Source organism: Colias eurytheme, chromosome 3, assembly GCF_061535395.1.
Source record: "Colias eurytheme isolate Ceu_HAF_F1 chromosome 3, ilColEury1 Martin Lab GWU primary, whole genome shotgun sequence".
NCBI lineage: Eukaryota > Metazoa > Arthropoda > Insecta > Lepidoptera > Pieridae > Colias > Colias eurytheme.
This window is the reverse complement of record NC_142982.1, coordinates 1,099,874-1,116,643: the sequence shown is the minus strand read 5'-3', so window position 1 is coordinate 1,116,643 and position 16,770 is coordinate 1,099,874. Positions and strand designations below refer to the sequence as shown.

The window sequence follows — 16,770 nt, the reverse complement described above, 5'->3', positions numbered from 1 at the left end:
CTTATAGGGCGCTAAATCTTTAAAAAAATTCTTTGCTTTAACCTAAAATCCTTTCTATTAAAAGAAACCTTTTTTTATTAAGAAAAAACACATTTAAGTATTTATAGGCATTAAAAATACGATTTATACGGCAGCTATTTTAATTACCGTATTAAAATATACGGCAATTGGCTGAACTGAAGTAAACAAAAATATATTGCGTTCTTAAATTCAAATATCTATCTTCGAAAATATTAGTGTCTATCACCTTTATTTTAACTCATTCTGCCTCGCTCCTCCTCCTACTCGGATATTGGTTGTGCTCTGTGGTTGTGCTGTTTATTGTATTGTTGTCATTGAGTGCTTGTTTTTAACCGACTTCAAAAAAAGGAGGAGATTTCACACCGATTTTATTTTTATTTTGAATTAACAACAAAGAATATTTGAAAACTCTTAATTCTAAAATAATTGCTTATGACAATAAAATAATTTATGTATCTTTACTTACAGGAAATTACAACAATCATATTATAAAATATATATTTGAACGGGTGACAATATTATTTACAGTGTAATAAGAAAAAGAATAGAAAATGTGAACAAAGATTGTGGCTGTTTTCCAATTACAGAGCATAATGCGACTCAGTGCCGCACAATGCCGAATTATGCTGATGCTTAATTGGAACGTGAAACGCACCAGCAGGTTGCGCTAAGTTCAGTGTTGAAAAAAAAATATTCATAGATTTGGCAATAACCTCATTAATGTGTGAATAAAGTGGTATACATGATAATTCGTTGAAAAATATTTACGGTTATTTTAAGTAATTTGGATTTTGATTATTTCATTAACATTTTTTTCAATGTTTGTACCTTCATCCATACTAATATTTATTTTTTTAACACAATTTGAATTAACTTTGATTATTTCGAAAAAAACTACAATGAGACGAAAGCTTTAAACATTTTTCCATCAATTAATAATTACTAACGATAAATCGATTGCACGCATCAATTCACGCGCATTACTTTTTTTAATGCTCGATTGTGCGAAGCGTTGCTGTAGTTGGAACATTCAACGTTAAGCATTATGCCGCATAATGCGCTCTAGTGCTGTAATTGGAAAACGGGGTGTATCACTTAATAAATTTATCATAGGTACTACATCAACTTTTATAAATGTATATAGTGAAAAAATGACTAAATGACTAGATACGTCTTGCTAAAAATACATTTAATAGATTTTGAAAGGTATTTATATACTTGTTTACGTAGTATATTATTATAAGTCTGTGCTGATACATATGTATTATTATTGTATACGTAGTATATTATTATTAGTCTGTGGTATTACTAAAACTATTAACTAATACTAGGTTGTAGTAGGTATTGATATAAATTTATATCTATAATGTGTTAACATATACTATACAAATGACCGATATCAAAACTATTTAGTAAATAATTTGGAAAATCCAAAAGTGCACGCCTCATAATTTTTTTTAAATAAATATTTATTAATTATTATTTTTGTTTATTTAATAACAATTAAACCACATCGAATCAGACCCTGAAAAATGAAAGGGTTCTATTCCTGAGCATACTCAAGCGTAAGAGAAAAAAAAAGACTCGATTAGTAAAGTATTTCGGTCGCTATCGTGTTAACAAGAAAAAGGATCCGCACATACAGACACACGGACGTCCAAGACAGAACTTTTTTAAACTGTTTTTTAACTAGTTCAAATAACAAAAATGACATCAAAAATATCATGAACGTTAAAAATAGTGTTTTTTCTTAATATGTGTGTGTATGTATTATCTTACAAGTGCAATGTATGATACATAAAGACATTTTAAGTTTGAAAAATCAGATGTTTTGCGCGAAGTGACAGTAGTACCCACCTCAACGCTTCGCTTATGAGGCGTGCAATAGCACATCTAAATAATATGCACTTTTACTTTTCTTTTTTTGAAGTTGTTTTTTTTACGTAGTTATTTTTAATGTATGTACAACTATGATCTATCATTTGAATTTTTTAAAGTGAAACTTTTATTACATCGTCTCAAACTTTTTGGTCTGTGTAGCGCATGTCGCGTGTATCGCGGCTGCCGAGTAGGTATACCTACTCGGCAGCCGACCGTCACGCGACATGCGCTACACAAAGCAGTGTTCGGAACCGTTCGAACAGTTTCACTTTTCCGTGGTTTCATAAAACCACACAACATTTTTTTAATTATACCTTTTTTATCAACTGGCAATTTAGTTTAGTTTTCTCTTAAAATTTCTGGCAACACTAATGATGATATCGGAAGGATTTTATCGGACAATGTGAAAGGGAAAATTGTATCCGATATCGGATATCGGCTATCGGCGTCCGATATCCGATATCGGATCGGATAATGTGAAAACGCTCTTAACCGTCCGCGTCGCGGACGCGTTGACGAGCGTTTCGACCACAGAACAGTAAAGTAGATAGAAGTGTGATGTGGGCGTGGCCCACGTGTCACTTGTAAGGTAAGATCACCTAACTTGCTCTCAGTTGTGCGCAGAAAAATATTCGAGTCGGTTGTCAGCTGTCAAACCTTTTTTCCGTATTTATTCATTAATTAGGACGTGTTGTTCGGTATTAGAGTGCAAAAATGATAGCAGACGAAATAATATCAGCAATGGAGGCATTTCATACCATCGGTAAGTCTTATTTTTATTTATTTTACATATAATATTTTATGTTATATCTTCGCTTGTAATTTGTCAAAATTGTATACAAATATCTAGTCAAAATGAACCTTAATCCGTAAGAAATTAGTACTATTATAGATTGAACAGCAAACAAGAATTTCTGGAATATTATTGCAATAAACAAACGAATGTCGCTTTAGTGATGCTTGTGGCGCATATCGACAGTATCGATACTTTAGAAAAGACAAACATTATAAATATTAAATTTTATTTTATTTTTCCTTAGCTTTCATTTGTCCAATTTATTTACAGATTTCCCAAAGAGGCTAATTTAAAAGAGAAATGGATAAATGCAACGTGACGAGTTAACTGAATGCCGAACAGCACTAAGCAGTCTAACAAAGGCCACCGATACAGCAAACCTACGGCAGTTCCAAGATTTAAAATAATGCATATTTTCTGTTTGTATTTTGTAAATATAGATTAATACTATTCTATTCCGTTTTTTATTTAATAATAATAATATAAAAAGACGTACTTAGTAGTAATAAACATACTCCAAAATGTGACACATTATACTATACTCGTATAATAGAAAGAAAAAAAAATACACAAAAAATATTTATTTGTGAATTATCGATATCTCGATATCGATAACAAGGCTGACATCCCTCAGGGCATAGCATCAGATAAATATCAAGTTAATGTCATTAATGTTGAGTGACACAAATTTCAACCTTATCTCTATGTGTTGAGGTTCAAAGTTATATCTATTGAAAACTAACGCCCTCTGTTGTGGAGTAGCTGAATGTTTTTCGAATTTGGAATTTCTGTGCAATAAGAAACAAAACAGCTAATATACCTAGAGATGTTATACTAAAATAAACCGTAACATGGTGCGTTAGGGTACATATTGAAATGCTGAATTTATAACCTAAGTCAGTTTTTACTCAAATTAAGCAGTCCAATCAAAGGCATAGTTTACTTGTAGTGTACTGTATAACTATCGGTTTAAATGTGTGGGTTTGGCGACACTGGTTTTCATACTAATTATGACATTAAAGCACTTCTATTTGTTTTTATTGTTCTGTGGTTTCGACTCTTTTTCTTTTGTTTAGTCGTTGAATTCAACTAGTGCGTTGGTGAGCGATGGACTAGTCGAATCGTTGAGTGTACATAGACGGTTAATTATTTAACTAGTCCATTGATTCAACGCCCACGGCCCATGCCTATTGTCAAATAATGTCAATTGTCATTGTCATTTAACAATAACAAAGAGTCATTTAATTTCTAAACGTATCCGGTATCACGACGACTGACGAGGACGTGTTTCCGTCGTCGTCGGTCGTCGTAAGTTTAATTTTTCAAGTTTTGAGCGTTTCATTCATAAAATATGGCGATATAGAAGACATTTACCTAGAGAGAACGTCGATTCATACAGTTTTTAGCAAATATCGACGATATATTTCATGATGGAAACGGATAAACATGTCACACCTAACGGCGACATTTTCGTGCACCGTTTGAAAGATTTGACTGATGAAGAAAAGGAACGCCTTGAATTGCAAAATTCGCGCATGATTCCTGAAGCAAAAGCTGCCAAACTGGAGAGAGAGGCTAAAAGGCACTGGGATATCTTTTACAAGAGAAATGAAACAAAATTCTTTCGGGACCGGCATTGGACAACACGTGAGTTCCAAGAGTTGATTAATTTCGATCCTGAACAAAGGATAGTATTCCTTGAACTCGGCTGTGGCGTCGGCAACATGGTGTTTCCGCTGATAGAAGAAGGCTTTTCTAATTTCTTTTTCTACGCATGCGATTTTTCACCGCGTGCTGTTGAGTTTGTCAAGTCGAACAAATTATACGATGATTCAAAGATAAAGGCCTTTTGCGCAGATTTAACTACGGATGATTTATTCGAGAACATAAATGAAAATACTGCAGATATAGCCAGTTTAATTTTTGTTCTCTCAGCCATAAACCCGACCATGTGGTCCCAAGTTGCTCAAGTAGCGTTTCGAGCATTGAAACCGGGGGGTGTACTGCTATTTAGAGATTACGGTAGATACGACATGGCCCAGCTTAGATTCAAACCTGGTCATAAAATAGCTGACAACTATTACATGAGGCAAGATGGAACAAGGTATATATTTCTTGACATTATTTTTGTACATTGTAATTACTCATGGTATATTATGCACAGACACTAATAAATATCTTTTTCAGGACCTATTACTACACAGAAGAAGAACTAGCAGATCTTTTCACAAAGGCGGGGTTCGAGATACTCTCTAACACTTATGTGCAACGCCGCACTGTAAACTTTAAGGAAGGTGTGGATGTCCCCCGTATATTTGTCCAGGGGAAATACAAAAAACCACATGGCACTGGTAAGCTACTACACTTATTGTAAGGTTTCATTTTAGGGTTAAATTTTTTAATAAAACGATGATCTTGATATATAATGATGAGAAGTGCTAACCATTGAAATAATAATGATTTGCATGTATATTAGCTCTAGCTGAATATAATTAAAGAATACACATACAAATAAATATTTTCCACAGTTTCTAATAAATTATTTCTTCTACAGGTGCTGAATGAATGTTGACATAGAAATGCTGTTTGATTTTGACATGGTAAGAATTTTATAATATGTATTAAGTAAAAGATAAAAGTTAATCTAATTTATATAAATTGTTTAAATATAATATTTGAGAATGATGATATCGCAGTGCATCTGAAAACCTTCAGTTGTCTCGCAAAAGGTGAAAATCACTTAGCATAGCGACTTAGAGTAACTTAGTAACTTTATTTTTTTGTAACTTGGTATAACTTTAACTTGAAATTTCTTTAGTAATTCTTTAAATTTCTAACTTTTTCTTAGAGTAGGGACACCAGTTGCGAGATGTGATGGATACACAAAATAAAAGCGATCTGAACCCTTTAAAAATAATATAGTGACTTTTCTAATTGAGCAAGTATTTAATTGCTGTTTTTCTTTGGTTACAGATAATCTTCATATATTTATGTGCATACAAGGTAAATATAAACTAAATTTTATAATAGTCATAGTAAAAGTCATATAAAAAATATTGTATTACTTTGATTTTTTTTTTGTTAAATTTTTTGTTGTATAATATAGTTTTTGTTGGTAAAAATTCGCACATTTTTTTTAGTTTTTTAATGATGACTTCATAGTTCAGCTGATTACTTTGATGTATATCACTTTATGTCTTTCGCTCCTATCTGATGTTATCTAAATAATAATTAAATTATCTTCTTCTATAACTTAAAACTAATAAGTTAATTTTTTACAGATATTGAAGCGCAGCTGCCAAAATTGCAATGGACTTTGAAAAACTTGCTTCCATTTTATGTGAGTAAGTATCAATTTTATTATTTATATTTTATTGCATGCTAATACAGGTAGACGAAATATGTGATATATTATCTGGGACTTTGTTATGCCTGAACGCTTTGGAATCGACAACTTTGTAGTCAATGACGGTGCTGTAAGGCATGGAATTTGATTGCAATTTAAACCCTACAGCTCTACATGAGCCTAAACTACATTTCAACCACGCAACCATTCCTATGGCTTCTGTATATTTATTATTATTGTTGCTGGGAACTTGGGGTTCAAGAGTGCTTTGGGATCTTTCTCAATTACAACTTGGCTAGTTTCTAGCTAATGTACTACATTGTCTGGGGTCTGATGAAGAACCAGACTGTCTAGGCCTGATGTTGGACCAGACATTGTCTTGGGTCTGATTCGGAACCAGACTGAGAATTTTGCACAACACTGTCTTGATACAGAATAAGCTTTACATGTACTACATTGTCTGGGGTCTGATGAAGAACCAGACTGTCTTGGCCTGATGATGGACCAGACATTGTCTTGGGTCTGATTCAGAACCATACTTAGAATTTTGCACAACACTGTCTTGATACAGAATAACTTTACAAGAATTTTGTTCTGAAATACTTTCTCAACATGTACCATAATTCGAAGTGTTTTAGTATAATGTTGTTCTGGGTATTTCATACCGATAACGATTATTGTACCTCTGAAAATGGTATTTTGTTATACATTTGTTTTCCTACATATTAATTAAACGTTTGAAATAATGTAAATTATTTCAAAAACTATATCCAGACATTATTGTCCATTGTGCAATATTAAATGATGATTTCATAGTTCATCTGAGTTCAATTGATGTATACCATTTATTGTCTTTCGCTAATATACAAAACGAACATTATTTGTTAAATCTGAAAAAACATATCTTATTAAAAACGTGTTTTTTATTTTAGTTGCTGTCTATTGACACTGAAAAGGGACGGCGAGGCACAAGAAACAGGTAAATATTTGTTACTTTTCTAATTCCCCATGTTATGAATATATGCTCTTTGTTACCGATCTCTCTTACCTATGAAATGACATTCTTTTAATAAAAATGCCTATAAAGTAATTAAAAATGATGATTCCAGATAGGGACATCTGACACATAATGCTGTTAACATAACTATCCACACTGATTTTTAATTTAAATCCTACAATTATTTTATTATTATAGCGCATGTTCTCATGTGTTTTTTCTTTTTCAGATATTTTCTCAACAAGTCTCGAAGATGGAAATGGAACATGGGAAAAAGGTGAATAGAAAAAACGTTTTTGTTGTTAATAATATAAAAATAATAAAAGAAATTGGTTCTTATATGATGATCTTAGATAGGGACATCTGATACATAATGCTGTTAACATAACTATCCTCACTGATTTATTTGCATTTACTATATTTTGTCGAGCCGTTACATATGTATTACTACAATAATTTATTTCTTTGTTTTAGGGAGACATACGAGCTGAATGACACAGCCAGATAAATCAAATGTGGTAAGGTTATAATAATTTATTACTTTGTTGTTATATGTTTATTTTGGATATTATAAAATAGTACGAACATGTAAAAATTATTAATATTAAAATACAATGATGACTAGACCTTCAGGTCTCCCTCACCAGAGAGAACCCATAAAACCATGTTGACCACCTAACGCGTCTGATTACACATTTGAACCTTATTAAAAAGCAATGTATCTATTTTTACTAAATAGTTAAAAAATTATTTCACAGGATTCTCACAGGATTGGTCTACTGTTTAAGAAGATAGAGAACGTCAAAGCTTAAGGTGAATAAAGTTTGTCTAATAAATAAATATATTTTAATATTTACGACTGTATAATTTATCTACCGTAGAAAAAAAAAAAAAATTTCTCTCGTACGTTGTCTGATGCCCGTGAAATAGTATTACTGTCAATAAAGAAATTTATATGCTAGCTTCCGCCCGCGTGGTGTTTTGATAAAAGGTAGCCTATGTTCTGTGCCAAATTTCTTCAAAATCGGTTGAGAGGTTTAAGCGGGAAAGCGTAACAGGTTACTTCCGCATTTATAATATTAGTAGGGATTTATTTACAGTTTGACTTTTTAGTCAGAACTTCTAAAATGATGACCAGACCTTCAGGTCTCCCTCACCAGAGCGAACCCATAAAACCATGTTGACCACCTTACGCGTCTGATTACGTTTATAAATAGTAACGTTTGAATTATGTTGTAAATTTTACTACAAACATTATTTTTATTTTCAGATGAGAATGCAAACAACAATATGTGATGTACCTACTTTTGAGACGCAAAGAAGTGATTATTACTATAGGTAAATATCATCAATTCATATTACTATAACATTCATAATCATACTTTTTAAGTATAAATAAACACAACTAAATACACAACTTGTCTCTTTAGTTTCTAAATTATAAAGAGTGCTTTTTGTCAATTTATGTATCAATTTGACATAATATTCATATGTATAGCTGTTATAATTAATGACCATTTTAAAATAACTACTATCATTCAAGCATAAAATGATGACTAGACCTTCAGGTCTCCCTCACCAGAGAGAACCCATAAAACCATGTTGACCACCTAACGCGTCTGATTGTATTGATAACAATTTTGTTATAAGCCTATATATAATGTGATAAGTATCTAAATCGTATTTTTTTTGTTCACAGACTCATCCTATGTTAAAGAAATTAGTTTGTCGGTCGGCCATCTGTCCGGGATGAGGAAGACGAAGAGCAAAATGAAATTAAGCGATGTTTTCGAATGGATCCCACGACATCAACAGACATTGTTGCCCGAGAACTTGGTCTGTCTCAGTGGAAAGTATGGTTCACAATGAACACTTCAGGATATTACCCATATCACTACACGCCCGTGCACGTGATGGAAGAAGGATATCCTTTAAGAAGACTAGATTTTTGTAGATTCATGTCGAATCGAAATCTGGAAAACCCCTAGTCTTTCAAAAAAAACAAAAAAAATTGGTTGTCTGTAAAGTCGGTTTACTGACGGTAGTTGAACGTGACAACGTCCGATTGTGCTTCTTTGCCGCTCGTTTCGCGCTCTCGCTTGCACTTCAAGCCTTACATGGAACGCCTCAGAGCGAGGTAGCGCCTCATGAGTCATGTTTTTTCGTGCGTGCAGCCGGCGCTATCGAATTATAAGACGTTGTCACGTCAAAATTTTATGGACAGATGAGTCCAAATTTGATCAAGACGGTATCACAAATTACCATAACGCTCACTATTGGGCTCCGAAAGCACGTGGCAATCCTATCAAGAAGAATCCAAAAAAATCACAGACGATTCAGTCTTAATGTGTGGATGGGGATAATTTCAAATAAATTAATTGGACCATACTTCCTTCCGGACAACCTAAATGGTGAAAATTATGAGACCTTTCTGCGCCAACATTTAAGCGACCTACTTGAAGACATACCCCTGACTTTGTTAAGAGACATGTGGTTCCAACATGATGGCTGCCCTGCACATTACAGAAGTGTTAGAGAATGGTTAGACATCAACTATCCAAACAGATGGATCGGAAGAGGTGGGCCCATACCATGGCCGGCTAGAAGTCCAGACCTAACCCCCATGGACTTTTACGTATGGGGGCATAATATGAAGAGTCTGGTGTACAATGAGCCGAACCCGATTCCATCTGTTGATATTTTACGACAAAAAATTATCGATGCAGCCAATAAGATGAGGAACCAATTAACAACTGGGGTAGTCAAGAGTTCTCTGCGGAAAAGGTTTCGAATATGTGTTCGCAATAGAGGAAGACATGTTGAGCAGGAACTGTAAAGTTTTCACAAGACAGCATTTTTTTACTAAAATAGCAAACCCCTTTGACGTATTGCATGACACTAGAATCGGCACTGGCGCATATGGCACTGGCGGAGGTTCGTATTCGTTTTTGATTTCGTATTTTCTTTGGCAAGGGCGACGGAAGATTGTCATGCTCCATCTGCCTTTAATTTTGTAATCTAAGCAAAAATAACAGTCAATAAAAAACGTCTGATCCTATATGGATGCAGCATTATGTTGCATTCTCAGTAAGTCAGACGAGATGGAAGTGGTCAAAACTGCTGACGTGTGCGCTAACTCGCCACCTTGGTTATATAGGCTCACGACAAATTTAACATAGAGATAAACTTTTTTTTTATATACATAACCAATGTACAGAACATGCTACAGTCACTATTTAACTATTTTGTGACTGCGAATAGGTCGTAAATTATGTATTTTAATACCCTAACAGAAAACTGTCCTAGCAGACCGTCTGTAGGGTCTGCTAGTAGTTGTATAAGTTAATTGTAATTTGGAATATATTGCATTGTTTTAACCTATTTTCTTTGTTTACAGATTTTGCTGTTTTTGAAGAATTTATAGCCTGCTGTAAAATTAAATTAAAAATAAATGTATTAAAATGAATTTTCGTATTTTATTTTATGTTATTTATTCTCCATTTATAATACATATTTTGTACAAATTGACAAATGCAACATCGTTATTGTTCACATATTATTTTTTATTCTAGCAGGCATGATAAAAATAAATGAACTGTAACCATTGAATAGTGACAAGAAATAAGAGACCAATTTTATTTTCACTAAGCGTAGCCTAATTTACCATACTACGACAAAACCATAGTTAAACTCGTGGTTTTTATGTAGGTATATGCACTATTTTAATATTTCACACAATATGTGTGATAAACCAATTGACCACTTTTGAAAATTGCATGCATAGAGAATTATATGGGTTGAAATTACATGGACGAACTTTCGATAGTAAATGCAAATGAAAGATTAAAACTTTAATCTTGAGATAACTGAAATAAATTAAATTCTAAACTTCCGAAAACTATAAATAATGTAGGTACCATTGCATCATCAGACATCATCTCATTTGTTGAAACTTTGGTTGGCCATAATCTATTCCGCTTTCCATCTGTACGAGTTGGTAGATGGCACAATGACCGCACAAATCAAATAAAATCAACTTGGTCACGTGCACGCGCACTACAATCGATGCAGGTGAATGCAGTGTAGAGAGAATGAACACGCCAATGCGCAAAACGCACTCATTAGCAGCCTATCCAGTAGCCGGGGAAGTTATGGATTTACGATTATATGATCAATAGACTACATTATTTCACATTTACACCACAATAATATTGTAATACTGTGTTTTTCACAATGGTTTACACGCTCGTCATAGTCTTTTTACTGATACGATTTACGAATGTTTGTTTGCATCTATTTCCGTGTATGATGTGGGTATCTCATGAACCGTGATAGTTAAAAATTGAAGTAAAGCAATCGTTGGCACAAGGTTGGCACGGATGACTTTTTTTTAATGCTGTTCGTTATCCTATTTGTACAGAACTTTCTGTGTTGCATTCGACTTCGACTCGCAATCGACCAATTTTTATTAATAAAAAAAATCGGATTGTCTTTTATTAATAGAAAAATCGAATTGTCGGGAGTCGAGATTGTCTGGACAATATTTAAATACAGTGTGTAAACTACACACTTGGCTGGTTCTCCATGTTTTACTTATAGCATTAAAATATAAGCGTTGTGTGAAAATAAAATCACAAATAGGTATTTATACATCGATTTCATAACATATTTCGGTCTACATCATATTGGCATAATTAAATCAAGCTATAGTTAGTTATATTGGCTGAATTTATTCACCTATTTTAATTAAAAAAATATTGCCTATATCAATTATTAATTGACTAGCTGCGCCTCGCGGCTTCACCCGCGCGCGTGAATGTGTTTTTCCTATAATCCTAATGTTCCTGTGGGCATATCGGTATAAACAATAGCCTCAGTTAGTTACTCCTTATATTTTGTTAATCGATTTTTCGGAAAACATTTCGTTCTCTTGTTATTTATATAAAATGTTGTTAATAGTTACATGATTACATCACGGCAAATTATATAAAGAATAAAGATTCTACCAATCTCCATAACCATAAATAACTTATTTTACCAAATATGTAAATGACACAACCCAAAAATAAAACACCACATAAAATCAAACAGTATATTTCTACAAAAAGAACTTTCTTCTCGAAGTTTCGAGTTGGTGCCGTCGTCCCGCTATGATCCACTCGTAGTCGCCTCGCTTGGAGTCGAACGTGCCTTGTTGCAGTGAAATCAGTTTGAGTGTGAATCTTGGTCCTAGTTCACGGAGCTTCGCCCGCTTGCCGTCTGATGTGAACTCGTATCTGAAAAAAAAAGTAAACATAAGAAATGTATAATTATTAATTACATACATATCTGATGAACTAATGTAAATAATAACTTACGTAAATTAGTTTAAATTATAAAATTAAATAAGCATAATATAAATATTTGTATGCCAATTTGTTGGCGAATTGTGCGGACGTGAAATTTATTACTAACTAGCGGTCAGCCCCGGCTTCGCCCGTGGTACATGTTTACGTTTTCTCTACATAAGAACCATCCTCATACTTCAAGGAATATAATAAAAAAAGAATTATCGAAATCGGTTCAGCCGTTCTCGAGTTATGCGCTTACCAACACATTTTGCGATTCATTTTTATATATAAGAAGATTATAAAAATTCAAACAAATAAATTTTCATTTCATTTCATACACGCCTGGCAGAAATCACTGCATAGTGATAAGGCCACCCTTTGTGTTTTTGTTTATTGTAAAATTATTATTTTATGTTCTTGGTTTATTGCACAATAACTATACTTTTTTTACTCCATTGTTACAAAGTAAAAGTTATTACAACAATCTTCTTTTTTCAACATGCTGACTACAGAAAGCTATATTATTTCTTTTATATCCTATTCCTATACATCTAAAATAGAATATCCGACAATACGAACTCACCTATGATGCCTAAAGAATATATAATCCCGTTGATTGTGAAAGGTAACAGCTCTGCGGCCTCGAAATTGGGGCTCGTAGTGGAACAGTGCGCCGAGCATTCGACCCACTGTGAGACCGAGACGCGTGCTGAAGTTGTTTAGTATCACCTGTACACACATCACATTATATTGCATTTGTTTTTAATCGATAAAATAATATATTTCATTATCTCTACAAAAAAGAGCGTGTCTGCCGAGCACACTTGTCAGAAGTGAAACATCTTTGGCAAGATTTAAAGATACCACAAACGTCGCTTTGCTCCATGATGCGATCCTGCAATTTTACTCTCAACACGCCTAAAGAAGTTTCACTTCAATAATAAAATAGTAACCAGACCACTTCCGTACATTACATGCAATTTGGATGTTTTATAAACTCCAATATGACTGGTAAAAAAAAAACTGGTTGTTTGATTGTCTGATTATCTGTTTGTGTGTGTCAATCACGTAAAAGACACTGGGCAGAATGACCGCGGCGAAAAGCTAGAGCAAAAAAAAGACTAATTTCTCTCTAGCATTACAAAATTCCAGCATTTGATCGCAAATCTGGAAGAAGCATCGAAAATATGCAAATAAAAAGATGATATATCCGTCTTTAACAAGTACATTATATCACATCAACAGAACACATCCTTCATATTTTCTTTTTATTGTTTCTTGTTATTTAATGATTGTATTAAGATAAAGTGTAATCTTAATATGTATATTATATAAATCTCGTGTCACAATGTTTGTCTTACACTTCACTTAACCGATTATAATAAAATTCGCACACCATGTGCAGTTCGATCCAACTTGAGAGATAGGATAGGTTTTATCACGGAAATCCCACGGGAAAGGGAACTATGCGGGGTTTTCTCTAAAAAAGCTAGTAAATATATATAAAATTCTCACCTCAGGCCGATGATTAGTAATCTCCTTATAATCCTTCCTCAACTCCGGCGTTATCTTGCAGCTTGAGAGTCTAAAGTGTGCGGTTGGTCCGTTGGGAAGGTGTATGAGCAGGAAGCCGTTGGGCTGCTTCTGGTTCTCGTTCACTATGATTACGTCTGTCACTTGCTCGCGGATTGCCGATTGGCATATACGTTTTACTGATGATCTGCGGACATTAATTAAACATTTGATTTTCTTTGTGTATAATTAAATATAGGCTTTAATATTGTCCTGTTTAATTCAACACTAACTCCATGTTACAAATTGATTATATTGCTTTTCCTATAGCAAAAAAGTGTTTGAAAGCAGACAAAGTTGTATGTGACAAAAATTGTTTGAACTTATTGTGGTTGCAGTATTTCTTTCACTAAATATTTTAATACGCAAATTATTCATAAAATATTTTATGATTTCAATACAGAAACTCTCACTTGCAAATATGAATACTACCTATAATTAACTAGCAAACCGGACGAACTTCATTTCGCCACCAGAGACACCTTTTCTTTGCTATAAACCTCACGGAGCCCGAGACCTTTCCAACGAATGCAAAACCGTGGAAATTGGTTAGTGCGTTCTGGAGTTATAGTTTCAGGAAGGAAAACCCGACTTATTTTTATATAGTAGATAACCAATATCTTACCTCTGCCTATACCTAGCTATAGAGTTAGGTATTATCCTCATTAATTCTTTTCCAAATATCCTAGTTTTTGTGTGAGGGTTGTCCGAATATGTAATTAGTACTTTAGGTTCGTATGAATTTTCAAAGTATGATGACAGTTCGTCAAGCTCCATGTCTTTTTGTGCCTGAAACATATAACAATGCATTTTTAAGAATATTATTATTAGTATTTGAGTCTTGTTTGTAAAGTGAGATTTTTTTTACTCACAATATAAAGAAGATAAACAGTTTGGAAGTAATTACTTATTAGTATTTAATGCAAATTTTAACTCTTTGAAAGTAATTTTCATACATAGAGGAAAAGAAAACTATTATTCTTCTAACAGTTTCAACATGGAATATAATATTAAAACCAATTCAGTCCAAGCTACATAGAAAAAGGGAAACATTACACTTTTACAAGAAATTTGGTAAGCTTTCAGTTTATTCATTAAAAGCTATAAAACTTTATCTGCATATAAAATAGTGGATTTTTTTATAAATTTATAAATATAAGCAGAAAAGTAAGAAGAATATTTAACTTGTTAACTTTATCCATCGATAATCGTTGATTAATAACAAACTGAAAATTCTAACCTCTTCCTGCTCCTCTGCCTCAACATTTGCAAGCATAGTTTCATCCTTCTCTCGTAAGGATTCCAAAGTATGCGGCACTTTCTTGGGTACATCGTCACCTTCTTGCTTCTTCTCCAACTTGCGTCTATAATAAGAATAAGCATTAATAAATGTTTACAAATAAATAACACGATGGGTAAACTGTTTGTACTTACTTTTTCTTTTCCTTACCGCGCGCCATTGTGATATAAAATACTAACTGGTAGTTCTTATGTACTTAATAAGTTTTGTGGGTATTTTTTGAATTGTTTTCAAGTTTCAACATAATCTAAATAAAAATTTAAAACACGTGAGAGAGACGTTTTTATTGATGACAATGACAATTGACATGGGACATTTGACAACTGACAGTGACAAAAAAAGCAGAGACAATTGTTTATTTTGAGCACAGCGAGCCCTGGCTACAGGGTTTTTTGTTTTTTGGGAATTGAGAATCATAAAATATTATTAAAAAAAAAATCAGCGAATTATTTATTAAACGACAAAAGATCAATAATTTGTGTCATATTTGTTGAATGTTTATTGATAAAAATGCCTATATTTATAATATCCTTCATAGATTACCTCAAAACTACCTAGGTACCTAAGGCTAGATGACCACTATACGTATGATCGGATTTTTGTTAGTAAACATTTGTAATCTCAGCATCAAGCATTGCATTTTTTGTGTAAGCTATAGCAATTATTTCAATGTTTATTTGCTGTAGATGAATAAGACTGTCACATTCAACATTATCTTAAGAAAATATTTTGATTACCCCAATTGCTTTAAACATGTTGACATTACGTTATACGATGTCTTTATTAAAGTAACGATGAGGATACACCGGGAGAAAAATATTGTTTATAAATTGACTGAACCCGCTTATTGGCTTAACTTTTCATTAAGAAATTTATTGGTTTTATTGTTTTTTAATTTTTTGATGCACTTGAGAATAGCACAGTAACATAATATAATTAGATATGTAACTATTGCTATTAGAATGTTTATAAAAATAAACATAAATGACTAGTCAATTTGGTATTAAGTATAAATAGTTTTTACTTTTTATAAATGGTGGGTGAAGTAAGAAGTTTCTACTTTCAAAAAATACTTTATAATATGAACCTGAGCTGTTTCTTGTTTGAGTTAATTGTGCCTCAATCTTTACAGCAATAAAGTCATTTAATAGCCACGCTCACAGCTGACAGCGATACGATTGCATCTGGAGGCAATTATCACAAAATTGATTGATTAGAAGTAACGGCATCTTTAGTCATTATACTTTTATATGGGATTACTTCATGATTACTTATTCTTATGAACAATTTTATTTTTATAATACGTAAAAGTTTCTTAATTGGAAGTGCATCTTTTGTGCCGTCGCGTCGTCATAAGTTCTACTAAAATCGTCGATAAAAAAATATGATTTTTTTTATTCAAACACAAATAAAATCTACCTATGCGTTTTACAGCAAAGTCGTTAGTTAAAATTAAATTATAATCACCACCTCATAAAATCTAACCAATTGATTTTTAGACAAAATTTCTGTCGTAACATTAATTGG

The 16,770-nt window shown here is 32.9% G+C and overlaps 2 protein-coding genes, 1 long non-coding RNA gene and 1 other non-coding gene across 5 annotated transcripts; 3 read left to right on the top strand and 1 right to left on the bottom strand.

Moving 5' to 3' along the window:
* Positions 1-2,429: 2,429 nt before the first annotated feature.
* On the top strand, positions 2,430-3,153 carry LOC149909312 (uncharacterized). The gene is made up of 2 exons (XR_016458494.1): positions 2,430-2,665; positions 2,969-3,153. It is a non-coding gene; the product is annotated as an uncharacterized LOC149909312 (long non-coding RNA).
* Positions 3,154-3,979: 826 nt separating this feature from the next.
* LOC149909310 (tRNA N(3)-cytidine methyltransferase METTL6) lies at positions 3,980-10,507 on the top strand. Of its 2 annotated transcripts, XM_090119166.1 has the most exons (12): positions 4,206-4,345; positions 4,886-5,049; positions 5,253-5,298; positions 5,672-5,701; positions 5,980-6,038; positions 6,977-7,023; positions 7,271-7,318; positions 7,516-7,559; positions 7,800-7,854; positions 8,312-8,379; positions 8,741-9,975; positions 10,439-10,507. In XM_090119166.1, the coding sequence occupies exons 4-8, from the start codon at positions 5,689-5,691 to the stop codon at positions 7,547-7,549; spliced, it is 201 nt and encodes a 66-aa protein (XP_089975292.1). In that variant the 5' UTR covers positions 4,206-4,345; positions 4,886-5,049; positions 5,253-5,298; positions 5,672-5,688; the 3' UTR covers positions 7,550-7,559; positions 7,800-7,854; positions 8,312-8,379; positions 8,741-9,975; positions 10,439-10,507. The 2 variants fall into 2 exon arrangements, with proteins under 2 accessions (XP_089975287.1, XP_089975292.1); XM_090119161.1 differs by lacking the exons at positions 7,800-7,854; positions 8,312-8,379; positions 8,741-9,975; positions 10,439-10,507 and having other exon boundaries at positions 3,980-4,802; positions 5,980-6,042; positions 7,516-7,533.
* On the top strand, positions 5,837-5,920 carry LOC149909311 (small nucleolar RNA snR60/Z15/Z230/Z193/J17). Its single transcript, XR_016458628.1, has one exon. It is a non-coding gene; the product is annotated as a small nucleolar RNA snR60/Z15/Z230/Z193/J17 (small nucleolar RNA).
* Positions 10,508-12,119: 1,612 nt separating the features above from the next.
* Positions 12,120-15,541, bottom strand: LOC149909309 (putative ribosome production factor 1). The gene is made up of 6 exons (XM_090117270.1): positions 15,378-15,541; positions 15,184-15,307; positions 14,569-14,732; positions 13,887-14,091; positions 12,955-13,100; positions 12,120-12,317 (listed from the first exon to the last, which is right to left on the bottom strand). Exons 1-6 carry the CDS (start codon positions 15,401-15,403, stop codon positions 12,140-12,142), a joined length of 843 nt encoding a protein of 280 aa, XP_089973396.1. The 5' UTR covers positions 15,404-15,541; the 3' UTR covers positions 12,120-12,139.
* Between the last annotated feature and the right edge of the window lie 1,229 nt (positions 15,542-16,770).

Coding starts and splice junctions, on each gene's coding strand:
- LOC149909310 (XM_090119161.1), top strand. CDS start 4,126: ATGATGGAAACGGATAAACATGTCACACCTAACGGCGACATTTTCGTG. Junction 4,803..4,885: donor ATGAGGCAAGATGGAACAAG/GTATATATTTCT, acceptor TATCTTTTTCAG/GACCTATTACTACACAGAAG.
- LOC149909309 (XM_090117270.1), bottom strand. CDS start 15,403: ATGGCGCGCGGTAAGGAAAAGAAAAA. Junction 15,308..15,377: donor CGCGGTAAGGAAAAGAAAAA/GTAAGTACAAAC, acceptor TTCTTATTATAG/ACGCAAGTTGGAGAAGAAGC. Junction 13,101..13,886: donor TTACTAATCATCGGCCTGAG/GTGAGAATTTTA, acceptor ATGTGTGTACAG/GTGATACTAAACAACTTCAG.